General features: G+C 32.9%; 1 protein-coding gene across 5 annotated transcripts in view; it reads right to left on the bottom strand.

The window, feature by feature from the left end:
- Positions 1–296: 296 nt before the first annotated feature.
- Positions 297–16,893, bottom strand: part of C1GALT1 (core 1 synthase, glycoprotein-N-acetylgalactosamine 3-beta-galactosyltransferase 1) — a 39,657-nt gene continuing 23,060 nt past the window's right edge. For 2 of the 5 annotated variants that reach the window (XM_072764383.1, XM_026003815.2), the window contains exons 2-5: positions 16,751–16,848; positions 15,034–15,270; positions 11,558–12,225; positions 4,419–5,296 (exon numbers count right to left, since the gene is read on the bottom strand). In XM_072764383.1, coding sequence (XP_072620484.1) covers positions 5,105–5,296; positions 11,558–12,225; positions 15,034–15,253 — 1,080 coding nt within the window. In that variant the 5' untranslated portion in view covers positions 15,254–15,270; positions 16,751–16,848 and the 3' untranslated portion in view covers positions 4,419–5,104. Of the gene's footprint in view, positions 5,297–11,557; positions 12,226–15,033; positions 15,271–16,750; positions 16,849–16,893 lie in introns of all 5 variants that reach the window. The other 3 variants (XM_026003814.2, XM_026003813.2, XM_026003816.2) reach the window with 3 other exon arrangements.

Here is a 16,893-nt window from a genome sequence, read left to right as displayed (position 1 = left end):
TAGATCAAAATATACCAAGAGATAGAAAAGAATCCCCCCACATATACATATACTTACCTGGATGACAGAGTGTTTCTAATTTTTTTAAAGGTTATTATTCAAAATTTGAGGTGGAGTTATTTTGTTGCTTTAAGACAAATAATATATATTGTAGTAAAAATTACTTAAGCCTCTTGAAATTGAATAACTTAGATGGGAAAATAATTTAAATTAATATTTTTTTTGGAAAATAACCCAAAAACTACCCCTTAGTTTCTCCCGTAACTCTTATATCATTTAAAAATAATCAGATAAAACAGCTTTAAACATGGTAATTTATTTTATGTGGTTATTTAAATCCATTGTTTAAAAATGTTCAAAAGGCACTTTAAGAAACATTTAAAAATACATTTTTTTCTGACTTATTGGTGGATCACTTAAAATAAGCAAGTCACCACACATTTTTAAATCATTCATACTATTATCTTACATAATTTTTAAATTCCAAAACACAAATATTTACTGTGTAATATAACACACTGCTTAGCAGTAAGATTAGTTTCCCTCTAATAATATACTTCATATGGATTATTATTTTGTAGGGCCCTGCAAAGTTATTTAAACTGAACTGATATAAACTAAAAACTAGAGAGCTAAAAAGGTAAAAGGAGTTGAAATAGAGCACTATTCACTTCTGGAGCCAGTTTTAGAGTCAATTTCTCTGGAGAGAATTTGTAAAGTTTTTTATTCAAATCTGTATTAAAACTTCTATTTCAACTCCAACATATAAACATAAGTTGTATTTTTAAATTAACAGAGGTTACATTTAGCATAAAATAAACCACAGGTTGTCCCCCAGCTTGCATAAGAGCGTTTCTGTCAGGCCTACAATAAAGTAGAGAAATGAGGCAAATGAGGTTTTTTGGTTTGTTTTTGAGAAAAGGGGTAGAGGAAATGAAATCCAAATAACTTTACTTCATTTAATAATTGTGTATCTAGAATTAGTTTAAAACTGTAGACATTTAAGTAGGGCAAGTATCCTGAGAGCCAGCAGGCATTATTCTTAGATTTTTTTACTTCCAATCTCCTAGGGAAATCTAAAGTTAATAGGTATAAAATTATTAGTAAGTGATACAAATTCTAATCACTAATCACAGCCAAATTAACCTTGCAAAGGCAGCATTAAGAATAGTTAGAAAATGGAAATTAGTTGTAAAGAAAATAAAGGGCAACAAATACAAAGAAGAAGGAATTGTCAAAGACGGAATACTCTAATGAACTGAAAATTTAAATGAAGAACAAAAGGATAGACTTGATCTAATCATAAAGTGAGACAGTTTTTTCAAGTCTCAATCTGAAAATACTATCATTTGATAGTATTTTTGATAGGCTCAAGGAAATGAAAAATTAATACTCAAGAAACAGTTATGAAAATAACCCGTTAACAAATTTAATGCTCAAATGCAATTACCGTATTTCAAAAAATACCAAAAACTGGCCAGTAATTTATTTTGAATCTTCTTACAGTAACAAAAATTCCTCTGAAATTTAAGATATTTGAAAACAAATAACTGAACTCTGAGACAAAAATCTGCTTTGTATCACCTATGAACTTCCCACTTGAAATACAGTATACTGTTCCTGGGAAACATAAACATAGCAAAAGCCTTATATTTTGAAACAACACTAAAACCATTTATCCAAATGACAAAGATCTCAATTTAAAAGACAGTAAGTTATCACCATGAAATCCGGTTTATGTGCTCTGCTGAATACCTGGGAAAATTTTTTGCTGTATGAGGTCATATAGGAGGGTCAACTGATTCTTGACAGTGATCAAAGTTTGATATTATTAATTAGCAGAAAAACATTCTATATATTATAAAGCAGTATTCTGCTACCTCCATTTAAAATTTTTTATTAACAATCAGAAAGTTTTTTTACTAACTAATGAGGACACTCATTTAGCTATGCCTTTAATGAATTAGTACGTACCTACTAGTTCTTAATAAACTCTTCCCACCCCAATTGTGAAATTACTAAGCTTGGAGAATTAAATATGTTAGTTACTGTGGGCCCTGACATTAGTGGAACCTGAAGAAGCCAAAGAATTTTGTCAAAAACTGAATGATCCACGGACCCTTCAGGTTATCTTTAAAATCTCTGACATTTAATATGGTATGATCTTGGATAACACAGATTTAAAACTTGCTTTATCTAAATCTCTGAAAGATATCCTACTTAAGGGGCAATAAATCAGCACATCCCAAGGATCATTTGCATCAGAATCACCCAGGTCTTGGTTCCCAAACTAGAATGAATAGGACTCACCAGGAGGGCTTATTTAAACACTACAGCTAGCCTCCACCTCAGGAGGTCAGAGGTGGGGGCCCAGGAAAGGATGCATTTCCAAGTTCCCAGATGAGGCAAATACTGCTAGTTGGGGACAACACTTTGAGAACCAGTGAGCAAGGGAATCTGGTAAGAATGCATACTAAGGGTTCTCATGCTAGAATCAGAATTTCTGGGACTGGGGTCTTGAAATATGCATTTTAACAAGCTCCCAGGAAAGAAAAGAAGAACCACAATTTGAGAGCCACTACGACAATTTGCCTGGTTAATATGACTATTACTGGCTGATGTATCAGATCACACATGTTAGTAAGTAAAACTGGAAATAGTGCTAAATGATTAACCTCAAAGGTGATATGGTAAAAAGAACACACAGTCTTTGAGCATAAATCCTGGCTCTGTGATTACTAGCTCTGTGACAGTGGAAAAGTTACTTTAATTCTCTGAGCCTCAGTTTTCTCATCTACAATACAGAAAGAACACCCAATTTGTGAAGATTAACACTAATGCACACAGAATATCTAAGCACACTAGATGGCATACAGTAGGCATTAGATAAAAACTAGCAATTACTTAAGAATTGTATGAAATACTTCCTCCAATATCTAATTTGATTAAAGCAGATTTTTCATTCATTTAGAACAAATATTTATACTCTAAGGTAACAGAATAATAAAACCTTATACTTATTGCTCCATAGGCTGGGCCAGACAAGTGTTCGAAAAGTTGTACATATATTCACTCATTTAATCCTTGTTAAAATCCTGTGAGGTAGGTAGTATTACTGTCCTTAACTTAATAGAGAAAATTGAGGCACAGAGATATTAAAATTGCTCAAGGTTACAAAACTAATAAGTGACAGATCAAGAATTTAAACCCAGGCAATCTGACTCCAGATCCCAGGATTCATCACCATGTTAATTTCCTAGGAGTAAATTTTTAGGTTTTTAGAAAGTAGCATATATGGACTGCAAATAACTTCATATCGACACCAAGGTGAAGAGTTGTTTAAAGAACAGAATGAATGCCTTGAAATTCTGGCAGATGATAGTGCTATGAAAAAAAACAAAAGACAATTTAAGGTAAAAACAGGTGTGACTTTTCACTGTGTGAACAGAATAATCCATAATTACCACTAATTGTCACCAAGATGAACATCTTTTCAATACACCATCCAAAGAGATGATTTTTGACATGTTTTGGCACAATAAATATAAACTCTTTAGCTAAGCAGCAGATTCAAGGGCATGAAAGCCATGTAAAATTAGCATGATGATAAACATAAAAAATGTAAATCATTTGTGACATTTAAGATAATCTTATAGAAAGTCTGCAAAATATTCTTTCCTTCCAGAAATCCTTTAAATAGAAGGTCACTAAAATTAGAATGAAATATTTATGAATATATTTTTGATGACAGTGTTGAATGGGTATTCTGCTCCGTTAGAATTATCCATTGGCAAAACCAAAAACCAATCAATAAACAAACCCCCAAATAGTAAGTCAGCATCAAAATTCAGGCTGTTGTTCATGAATTAACTATTTGGTCTTTTAACATCTGGCATATTTCAGTTTGTTTAAGCACTCTGTATTTCTAATGTTTTTAATGACCTCTGATCAAACTCATACATTCAAATTATTTTGCCAATGCAACTAATAGCCACCTCAGAGCCTAAAAATGAATGTCTTAACCTTGCTTTAAACAAGTTATGAAAGGCACAAACATAATTCTCAACTCTCAACAAAATAACAAAAGGAACTATAATTATGTAGTTGAAAAGAGTTTTACATATTCCATTTAAAATGTCACTTAGTAATTCCTGAGAGTGCTTCTGATCTAAGAAAAGCATCCCCAAATAGCATTAAATTTACTATTTATTAGTTACCCACAATTAACAATGGGTAAATTTGGGAACAAAATATTTTAAAATGTATGTTTATAGAATGCTATTAATGTTTTGAGTAAATAAATATTAATAATTAAAATCATATTCAAGAATAAACATATTTAGAAAAGAGACAACGGGGACTCAGTAAAACATTAACTACTAATTAGAACCAAGTATATAATACAGTCAAGGCCCATATAATTTCAAAATGTGGCTTTATTAATGCGCTTTAGGACAAGTGCCATTCTTACTTTAACCTTGTCCGGAAGAAATATTGCCAATTATAGTCACAGGAAAATTTTCATTAGACAAAAACTGCATGTGTGAGTGTGTGTGGGTGTGGGTTTGGTTCATTTATATCATACTGCAAATATAAACTCATATCTTGAGTTTATAAATAATATTAAGCAACAATATTTCTAAAATTTTCTTTAAGGCAGATCTATTTAGCATCATGTGTTACTAATATGTGCAGTGTAGTTTTAGAAAATTTAAATGTTCTAGTTTCTCTGTGAAAATAATACATGTGGTCAAGAATAGAAAACAAAAATCTCATTTCTAGTTCCTCTGCCTGGCCACCATTTTAAAAACACAAGTTTTTCATATATATATATATATACATATATATGTATATATATATATATATACACACACACACACACACACATATATATATATGTATCAAAACACATTTTAACAGACTTCACAGCTCACTTAAAGCTTCAGTTTACAGTCATTCATATGAAAGATTTCTCTAATATGGAATGTTCACTTAGGAAGAATTCCTCACTGGGATTCCAGTGTTCTGTATCAGAAATGTAGAAGTTCTTCAGTGCAATGTTAGACATTTTACCTCTTCATTTATGTTTTTCTTTCAAGGGTTCTCATTGTACTTTTGGATCTTCATTTTTGTACGCTCGACTTTTTTCTTTTAGTATATTCTCAGGTAAGGCAGGTTGATATCTGTATAAATAACCATATGGACGAAGATGATAAACGAGGTATTCTAACTCATACATAGTTGTAGGATCAACATAGTGAAATGAAACTGCGAGATCAGAACAGCAACCAGGACCCTAAAAAAGTAGTGGAAACAGGCATTAAGATATAATACATAGTTAACATACAATATTCACATACTGATAAAGGAAACATTAATTTTAACAGAATCCAAGCATTAAAGCCTGCAAGGTAAAGCAGAGGCACCTTATTTATTAGACCTGTGGAAGAAACCAAGAGTTTTGAGATTTAAAACTAAACATGAAAACTGCTAAAATATATCTACCTGAAATAATATTCTCTCATATTTTATAGGGTTTTGCAAAAAAAAAAAAAAAAAAAAAAAATCTATCTATCTATCTATCTTGAGAATTCTCAAATGAAAGGGGCAACTATACAAAGGATGAAGCTCCATTTCTGAGTTTTGCTTTCTCTTTATAAGTTCTGTCTATAACTTTTTGTTTGGCTCAACCCCAGGAAGACATCTTTGGAGCATTCAAGGACTACAAAAGCCTTACCCATAATGTGGGCAACCTAATACTTCATCTGCACATCAACCGAAACAGTGTAGTATTTAAGAGAGGAAGTGCTGAGTCAAATCTAAGTTTGAATCTAAAGTTTGTCTACTAGGGTCAAATTCTGCCTACTAGTGTCTCACCTTGGGCAAGTTACTTAATATCTATAAGCTTCAATTTCCCCATCTGCAAAAGATGGCTATTTAAAGGAGATAATGTTTATAAAATGTTTGCAACCATCTTGGCCTATAGTAAAGACCAATAAATGTTGACATTATTTTTGACAAAATAGTCATATTTAGGTGGCCCTCAGTAAGAGTTACACATTTGTCGAGATATATAATTCTCACAAATTCCTAGCACAGTTAGTATGAAAAACAGGTTTAAAAAAGACAAAAACAAGGGCAGCTCCGGTGGCGCAGTGGTTTAGCGCTGCCTGCAGCCCAAGGTGGGTTCCTGGAGACCTGGGATCGAGTCTCACATCAGGCTCCTTGCATGGAGCCTGCTTCTCCCTCTGCCTGTGTCTCTGCCTCTCTCTCTCTCATGAATAAATAAATAAAATCTTAAAAAAGAAAAAGACAAAAACAAGATAATAAAAAAAATACAACAAAAAAAGCAAGAACATAGCAGAAAAAAAATTAAAAAACTGGTCCTAGAATTAAACAGTTATAAGGTTATTTTGGTATTTACAGAATGCTTCACCCAGGTGACTCCAACAAAACTTCACACTTTATCTAATGTCTTTGCAAGGACTCAAGAAGAAAGATATTCTGCTAAGTTTCCAGAGAATATCCATGCTGAACATTTAATAATATATATTTGGAAGTAGATAGCTTATAATGCAGTAAAAATTATCAGGGAATTGTCCACTGTATTTTCTATGGCTTTCTCCATGAACTTCCCTTTGAAACAAATGCTGAATATGTGGGGTTCTGAACAACCATGTAGCACTGGAAAATTATTTGCTGCCTACTTCTTAACACAATTAGGCAATGTAAGGATAGGAACAAATCTGAAAAGTAAAATTATAAGTCAACTTGTGATCATCAAATCAGCTCTGTCCAATAGATACATGTGAGCCACATGATGCAGTTTAAAATCTAGTGGCCACATTTAAAATTTAATTAAAAAATGGGAATTATTTTGAATATATTTTAAATGAATAAATCTATTTTTTTCAACATGCAATATTTTAAAAATCATTAATGAAACCATTCTTTTTATTTGTGCTAAGTTCTTGAAATTAGGAATGGATTTTATACTGACAGTATATCTCAATTTGGTCTAGCCATACTTTACTCAACAGTCATACCTGGCTAGTAGCTACTATACTAGCCAGTGTGTATTAAAACTAAAAGACTAGACTAATAGCAATTAATTTTAAATTGTTGAACCTCTCTGAAAGCAACTTTATATGACCCTGATATACTATATTTTTGATAAGATTTACTGCATTAATTACATTTCACTCTATTGCATTATTGTTTGTTTTTTTTTTTTTACTAGATGACCAGGATACTGTTAAGATTTATAAGCAATAAAATAAAAGACAATAAAAGAAAACAGCTATAATATTAGGAAAAAAATATCTCTTTGCATATAATAATGGTTACTACCAAAACTCAAGAGAGTTCAGGTAAAAAAAAAAAACAACAACAAAAAAAACCCATCAGATATAGAGAATCCAAGAACAGAGCTAGATTTTAAAGATGCTTTTAAGAAACAATCGCTTTTATATACACCAGTTAAAATTTTTTTAAAAACAGCCCAAGTAGAATAGTAACAAAAATATTAAAAGCATAGGGAGATATTTAAGAAGAAATAAAATCTGGAGAAAACTATAAAGCTTACTAAACCATCTAAAATAAATTTTAATAATACCAGGCATTCATTGTTCCTAAATTGGTAAATACATAAAGGCATGCACGTTACCAAAGTAGTTTGAAAGATAAAGGATATAAAGGAATATATACTCTTAGATTAATAATTTCAAAATTCTGTAAAGCTAGGAGGTTCAAAACAATATGGTACTTAAGGCAAAACCAAATAGGATGATGGAACAGAAGTGAAATACCAGATACCAATCCTACTGTAAGAAATACTATAGTATGTGATAAAGGAGATTATTTTAAATCACTACTGAAAATAAAAATTGGTACTGGAATTATCAGTTAACAACTTGGAAAAATCAGGAGCTCTCAACCTTGACCATATATCAGTAAGTTTCAGATGGCTTACAGTTAATAGAATTGAAGAATAGAATAAATCCTACTTGGTCATTTCTAATCTACAACAAAAGCAATTTCACATTTAGGGGCATATCTATATAAGTGTATGTATACACTATTACACACATATACACTAGTTTAAATCCTCTGTATAAAGACTGATTATAAATTATCTGGTGAAAACTCTATTCCTAGGAAACAGACTTTAGTCCTAGGGAATAAACTCACTTCTAGGGAAGTGAGAAGGTGGTAGGAAAAGGGAACTGTATGAAGAAGAAGTTAAGTTCTAAACAACTAACCAATTTAAGAATGTAACTCTTTGATTAACTGTAATATCTCATATAGTGACTTGCTAAAATAAAAATTTTCCACACTGTGTTTGTAGTGACTACTACAGAGCAAAAGTGTATGTATGAGATTTAGGATAACTCTGAAAATAGCAGTAATTTCAGAGTTAATAATTCAGAAAATAGTATTTCTGAGTAATATTTCAACTCTGAAAATAGTAAATATTCTTCTCACTTTTGGAGATGAAAATTTATTAAATGATGGATGAGTAATAACAGAAGTTTGAAAAACAAAACAAAACAAAACAAACAGAAGTTTTATTCACATTGTGTTTGTATAGAACCTCCTGGGGAAGAAGAGGCAACAATAGAAAGCTGGGTCAATTTTGGTGCTTCCAAGTCTATTTCATTGTCTTCAATATAACTGAATAAACTTTTATAGAAAAAATATAAATTTGGCATCCATTTCAAAAACCACTGCAACTTAAACAAAAGATATACCACAGAATATTTATTTTGCTCATAGAAAATATATTGTTAGGTATACCCTATCAGTAGGTGGAAATTGTGAGTAGAACTCTTAAGGGCAAGAAGGATATTTTACTGTTTACAAAAACAGTGATAATTATGATATCCTTTTGCTATTACTGTATAGAGCAGATACTCCTAGTAAAATCTTATATGCATTTAAATGTCTTTGTTATATGTACTTGCAATGTTCTTAAGTTTGTATAGATCTTTATATGGAAAGGGGTACAGAATTATACTAAGGGTCATATTATACTAAGAAAAGTTTACATTAAAAAAAAAAAATTCAAAGTAGTACCTCAGTAGAACCAAACAAAAACAGACTATCACAAAGCAGACTTGGAATATATCTGTTTTATAGTCTAGGAAATTGTTGCATCCACAATAGAATGCTAGCATAAGGTTTCAGACTCATTACATAGAACTGAACTTAAAACTGTTCATTTATTAAAGTGGAATTTTATCCCAACAGTAGAATATTTATTCTAACATCCCTCAGCCCCACAACCCCTTTGGGGGGACATATATTAATCATGGAGGGGAGCTCATGATGGAAATCACAAGAGTTTATAGGCATGGTTTATAATAATGCCTAGGCTATTACCAGGACAAATTACTTGCCTTTTCTGAGCCTCAATTTTGTCACCCATTAAATGCAGAATTAAAAAAAAAAATAAATGAATAAATAAATGCAGAATTACTGTAAGGAAAACTATTGTGTCTGTATAAGTACCAAGAACATACTAGTGGTTGACATCAGAAGCAGTAGTGATTTGCTTCAATGTTTCCTTTAATGCTGATTGTCTAAAGATTAGGTCAAATGTTCTAGGTCAAGGTTTCTTAACCTCAGTGTTAAGTGTCACTGACATTTTAGGTCAGATAATTCTTTATTGTGGGGAGCTATCCCAAGCACTGTGAGACATTTAGCATCTAGTAGGTTTACAATCCTGTGGGTTTCTACCCACTAGATGCCAGTAGCAACTTCCACTCAATGCCAGTCTCCTGGTTAACAACCAAAAATGTCTCTAGACTTTGCCAAATGTCCTTTAGGAAGCAAAAAAAAAAAAAAAAAAAAAGGCTGCAGTTGAGAACCACTGTCCTAGATAATTTGTTTCTTTATTTGTTCTTTTTTAAAGATTTTATTTATTTATTCATATGAGATAGAGAGAGAGGCAGAGAGAGAAGCAGGCTCCATGCAGGGAGCCCGATGTGGGACTCGATCCTGGGACTCCAGGACTACGCCCTGGGCCAAAGGCAGATGCTTAACCGCTAAGCCATCCAGGGATCCCCCTGTCCTAGAAAATTTGAAAACACTGGCTTGTAAAGATGAGAATGTTAACATGAAGTGTATTATTTGTATCTTAGGACCAGAAAAAAAGAAGGCGTCGAGTACTAATGACTTGTCTACATGCATTATTAATCAATAACAGATCTGAATCTAAAAGCTAGGTTTCATGATTCCTAGTCTTCCTCAAGTCACTCACTGCTGCAATGCTCGTAACAATGACAAACTGGAAACAACCTACTAAATGTGTATAGTAGAAGAATGGATAAATTATTGTATATTCACATTAGATTGTACAGCAGCCTAAATTAATGAAGCACATATATTAATGTTGATAAATTTTCATGTTGTATACAAAGGGCAAATGTTCAAGGATATATATGGAATAATTCCATTTATTTAAAAACCTACATAATAATACTATATATTATTTATAGACACATAAACATGTAGGAAAAAAAGATACAAACATGCAAGGTAATGAAGAATACTAAATTCATGATAGTGGTTAACACTCAGGAAGGAGATAAGAAAACTGGATTGAGGAGGGTACAGAGGCTCAACTGTATCTATACCATTTTCTTATAAAAAAAAAAAGGAAGCAAATGTGGCAAAGATTAATATTTGGTGAAGCTAGTTGGTGGGTATACAGGATATTAATTCTTCTCAAACTTTTAGCTATGTATTTGATAAAATAATGTATTTTAGATAAAATCCTCAGGAATGAAGGCTAAGGTATTAAATGAGAGGCTTATTACGTGCTTACAGTGTGATAGGTACTATGCTATACCGTAATCACAACTGAATGAAACAGGTAGATTGGGTCCATTTTATAAATGAGGCAACTCCGGCTCAGAAGTCTGGCAAATTCTGTCCATTAAAAGTTACTTAACTATTAAGTGGGAAAAGACTTGAATCTAAGTCTTTTTGAACCTCAGAGTCTTTTCATGCATTGTTCCTGAAGCCCAGAAGGCTCTTCATACAGCCTGCTCTCTAACATCACTCAGATTTCTGTTCAGAAGTTACCTCTTAGAGACACTTTCCTTAATCACCCACACTAGGGCACTCCACTCCACTCTGGGTCACTCTATATCCCCTTACCTGGCTTCATTTTACATTGCGGCACTTATCACTACCTAAAATCATATTTTATCTTTACTAGTCTGCCTGTTTACTGTATGTCTCTGTACCCAGTTCATAATACACTGTTATCAGGTTCATGAGAACTGGAACTTGGCCATATTTACTGCTATATTTTTAGTGCCTGACACAAGCAATAAATAGTAGATAAATAATAGCAATATTTATTGAATTACTACTACTGACACTCATATTCTCATTTTTTTTTGTTATACATTGACACTCTACATAAAAAGAGCAAAGGAGATTCTTAGTTATTGGTGCTAAAGAAATATATTATTTGCTAGTTTTTTTTTTTCCAAGTAGACAAAAGTCAGTCTAAGTATTTATATAGTAATAAAATTTCTAAACTTACCTCTACAGGAGGATAATAGTTATAATTCCAGTACCAAAAGGTTCTAGGTAGATAACCCTTGATTAAGTGGTGTTCTGGTACAAAAGGATGAAAAGTTTCTTTTCCAGTGGTATCTCTGGAGTCTCCTGCTTCTACATTTATAATTTCCATGCATCTCCCCAAAGCTAAGTCTTCAATGGAGGAACTGTGTGTACATTTGTCTGTTTTAAATGCATCAACAAATCTCCTCAAGGCTTCTTTGCTCAGTACATATCCTGCTCCTCCACTCATGTAGCCCTGTCTTACATAGGGCTTAAATCTTCTCCCAAAGTAAATGGGTTCTTCAGGGTTGTATTTTGAGAGAAGCCATCTTAAATTATCTAGTATAACATACGTATCGTCATCTGCTTTCATAAACCAATCAGCATCTTCTAAATAATGATCATGAACATACTGAAAAGCTTTAATTGTTTTCCAGTACAGTTGGTCTCTGCCTTCTCTGGTTTTTAATCCCACAGCAGGGAAGTCTTTATTTTCTTCGGAACTCATAAATAACACTTTATTACAACGCTGGGCCCATGTAGCTTTGACGTGTTTAGCCTTTTTCTCTAGATTTTGAGGCCCTGTCATAACCCAGCAAAGAATTTTAACCTTCTGATAGAGGTTTTCAGCGATGTCTGTGTTCTCATCTATTAAACAAAAAATTTTTAGAGTTATATTTACATGGATGTAAAACTCAAATAAATTATGTTGAAGAAAAATTTTCTTGAACAATTTCAAAAACCCCCTTCTATTTACCTTTCTACCATTAGTAATTTAGCTGAAAGAAAGCAAAACTCAACCTAATATTAATTGACATTCTGATTTATTGGTTTCTTGTCAATCTTATCCAGGAGATCCATTGGAGTTAGCAAGAATTGCCACTATGACTTAAATTCTTACTACTCAAATGGTGGTTCATTGACCAAACAGCATCAGGCATCAGTATCACTTGGGTGCTTGTAAGAAATGCAGCATCTCAGGCTCCACCTCAGACCTACTCAATCTAACTGCATTTTAACAAGGTCTCTTGGAGATTTGTATACATATAAAGCACAGTCTTGGACACTCTGCTTTTCACTTCATTCTACAAAGATTCAACTGGTTCTCAACAGAACAAGACAGGAATTTCTCAGAGCTCTAAATAAGCTTCTGAAGACAGGAAAAAACATGCTGCAGAGTTGAGGTTACTGCTGATAGTAACATATTTCATTCCAAAATGCAAATCCATCAGTGAGAAACAGAACAGGTAGCAGTCATATTTCCAAGACTGTCTAGAGCAGTGTTTTTCAAAGTACTCTTTTGTAAAGAGGAGGAAGCTTATGCCAGAATATAAAGTACCATATTACTTCTTTCACCAAGGAAGTCTTGTTATACGCCCCCCCCCCCCCCCCCCCCCACCAAAGAAGTCCACTTAACTAAGCAGTGAGTTTAAATGAGTTCTATCATTGTGCAAGCTCCTTATTTGGATGCAGACTAGTAACAAACAACTCAGACTGTCAAGGCTAGGATCACATTCTGAGTATCACTGTTTTAAAGGAAGAGTCCAATCTTAAGATTCTAGACCTTAAGTGCTTGGTGGAGGATCAATTTTTATTTCCAATGGTTAGAGACCCATTCTTTCATAAATATGCTAAAAATGAATTACTAGAAAAATAAAACTAAAAAAAAATACAAATTCTAATTATTATTTTTTTTAGACAAAATTACTGTTAAATTACCATGAAAGTTTCTAACTGTTTAATCCCAATTTCAATACCTACATAGTTGTAGACCAGCATGAGTCTGCAAAACCACACTTTTTGTAGTAATGCTCTAGGAAGAATCCTGAGGAAAGCATATCCTTAAGGTTAACATCAACCCAGTAAGTTACAAAAGCTCAGTCCTGTGAAAAATTAACCACTGGAAGCATAAATTTCTAGTTAACTGATAGAGAGGTAACACAGGTTGGGCTAGGCTGGGCATGGACGGAAAATATTCTCATGTCCCTCGGAAAAAGCAATAATTCAGAATTCAAAAACAGACAAAATCACTCTACTTTCACTCAGGGAGCACTCATATTTCATGTACTTGAGGAGCCCAATCTCCTGGCTGTAGACAAAACACTGGATGCATAGGGAAAATGGTAGATGCAGGAATTCTCAATGTTTCACTTTGAGAACAAGACAAGACACCCTTCTCCCCACTGCTAGGATCTGGCAGATATTCTTTCTCATTTTGTTAATTTTTCATTCATTAATTACTTTGTTGTAGGCATATGCTGGCATAGGAGATGAAATGATGAATACAGCACAGTCCTGCTACAGAAGATCTCACAGCTTTGTAGTGGACCTTGGCATGCAAACCAGCACTTGACACATACTAAGAGAGATGCTGTAACAGAGGTATGTGAAAGGGTTCAATGTAATGTGCTGAGGAAAAAGAAAGCAGTGGTTGATAAATCCTATAGAACAGTGGGATGGGAACTTGGCTGGTAAGAAAAGAGGAGATAAAGCAAGATAAGGAAAACAGAAATGATGCAGAGAATAGGTCTTTAAATGAGGAAGGACAAACAGTATAGTGAAGTTTGGTTGAGTCCAGGTACATGGGTATAACTGAAGGCCTGAACTAGGGGAAATGGTTGGAGAGAGGAAATCTGAAAAAATGGTAAAGAAGTAGAATGTTAGAACTTAAGACAAATGGGATTGATTGGTAAGCAAAGGAAAACATCTACCATGACTTCATAGTTTGTAGCTTAGATGTGGACCATGGAGCAGGACAAGTAGGTACCGAATATATGTGCCTGCAGTGACCTGATAGCCTGTTAGTAGTAGACAAGCATGGCACCAATCAGTTCTTTAACAATCTGGAGCAATGCTATAGAGGAAGTGTACAGTAATCAAACTGCTCTATGATAAGAACACAGAGCACCTACTCAGAGCTGAATCAGGGTCATATAAACATTTACACAATATAACATAATTCATAATGGTATGTATATGTACTTCTAAGTTCATAAAACTCAATCAGGATGTGGTACTCTTTATTCCTCAGCCTCTGCTTGAGAGGTCAGAAAGAAGTAATTTACTCCCAAAAAAGATAAAGAAACCATTCTTAATGGAGGGACCCTCTGCATCCCAGGATTCCAATTGTTCTTGAGCTGTTGTATTCTTTCTTGTCAAATATATCATATTTGCAGAGATCTTTGAATTATGTTAATGTTTTTTCAGTGTTTGGAACCGGGCTAAGATAAAGACAGTAAAGAATAAATTCAAAATTAAATATCTTACCCCTGAAATAAATTTTTAGTTCCTGATGTGAACTAAGAATTGTCATTAAATACCAGGAATTAAGCTCATTTTCATCAAAAGACACTGTGTATAACAAAATTCACATTAATAGCTTTTTCCAATTCTCACAACACTTACACAGACTGAAAAATACTATTTCTGTTTAATCCTTAATAAAGTGAACCATACCTTTATGTTGGCTAGAATCTGCATTGAAGTTCATCTGTCCTTCTAGATGATTCTGTCCATTATCATCTGAATGCCTAGCATGAGGATCATTATGAAGAATATTGGGCTGGGTATCACTCTGTTCTCCCAACAAAATACTAAATAGCTGAGAACATAAAACAAATCCAATTGCTGATCCACAAAGGAAGGTTAAAAAATTCACCCAAGATTTAGAGGCCATTTCCCGAAAGTGTATTTCTGTAAGAAAAAAATTAGCAGGAAGTTATAATTTATAAAGGAATCAATACCTACCATGAGTTAAAAGAAAAAGACTTGATAACTTAAAAAAAAAAAAAAAGTTGATTACTTTTAGCCAGATGGGAAAGTTAATTCCTTCCCTATAGGAGAACATTTCTAATATTTTATCCCTTCAGTTGCTGCTAGAACACAATTAGGGACAATTCTTTTTTTTTTCCCCCCCTTATGGACAATTCTATAAAATAGATGAGTAGTAACTTGGAGAATCATTGTTCTCCAAGTGGAATATGGAGTGGAATATGGAGAATCATTGTTCTCCAAGTGGAATATGGAGTGGAATATGGAGTGGAATATGGAGAATATGGAGAATCATTGTTCTCCAAGTGGAATATGGAGTGGAATATGGAGTGGGATATGGTAAATAGGTCAGTGTTTGCACACAGAATTTCCTGTTCTTCCCACCAGAATCCTTTGTGAACCCAAGCCTGCTTGCCATGTTCTTTTTGGCTGTCAAAATACCTAAACTTACCTTTTTTCTCTTTTATATTACATAGTATATATTATATATAAGTTAGTATATATGATATAATATCCTGTGAGACATTATTACTATCATTGTTAAAACAAATGACATAAGTGGTACAAAAATTGTAAGGAGGACACAGTTCTAAAATAATTTTGTTGTCCAGAAGTGGTGAAAGTACAAATGTTTAGGCTTTAAAAGACTAAAAGATGTATAATATAATTGCTAGTGTAATCATTTAAAAAATTAGTAAAAGGCTATATAACTAAAACAGAAAAAATGAAATAATAAAATAATAAGACCAGGAAAAAAGAGAAGTAGACACAAAATAGGTGAAAAACAGAAAAAAAAGTAATATGGTTTATTTTAATGCAAATATATCACCAATGATATTAATGTAAAAAAGACTGAAAACTCTAAAAGATAAAGATTGCCAGCCCAGATTAGTGAAAAAATAAACCAACATGTTGCTTATAAGAGATATACATTAAATATATTCAGAAAGCTAAGAGCAAAGGATGGAAAAAGATGTATCAAACTTACAAAAAGAAAGTATGCTAATATCAAAATAAATTAATGGTTACATAGTTATCTCTGTGATAATCAACAAACTCTATGTTTATGATTTATATACTTTTCTGTAACAATATTTACTGTAGAAAAAAATTTATATACAAAAAACTGCATGTGACCTTTTACTATATCCTTAATACATATTTAATATATGTATATTTAATGCAAAAATATCCTGAATTCTATAAATAAAATTATCAGGCCATGGAACTATACCATGTTCATCTTGCATCTCGATTCTCAGGCCCTCTACTAAGTAGTAATTTGAGAAGGATGACCCCAAGGAGAAGTGGAGGTAAAAGAAAGACCATGTGAGCAAAGCTGCTCAGTAATAAGGCAGAAGTAAATTACCCATATGAAACTGGCAGGTACTGGTTTACTTACTTCCTTTGCTCTATCTTAACTGCATTCTAAGGTTCAGAAAGGTAGGCCTTCATGGGTGAAGAGTATATATGTCCCACTCAGCTATCCTATAAAATTTCCTAGAGGAAAAGCAGAAACAAGTTTACCAAGTATTGTTACTATTT

This window comes from Vulpes vulpes, chromosome 7 (genome assembly GCF_048418805.1).
Source record: "Vulpes vulpes isolate BD-2025 chromosome 7, VulVul3, whole genome shotgun sequence".
Taxonomy (NCBI): domain Eukaryota; kingdom Metazoa; phylum Chordata; class Mammalia; order Carnivora; family Canidae; genus Vulpes; species Vulpes vulpes.
The sequence above is the reverse complement of the archived record's forward strand: the minus strand, read 5'-3'. Positions and strand labels throughout refer to the sequence as shown.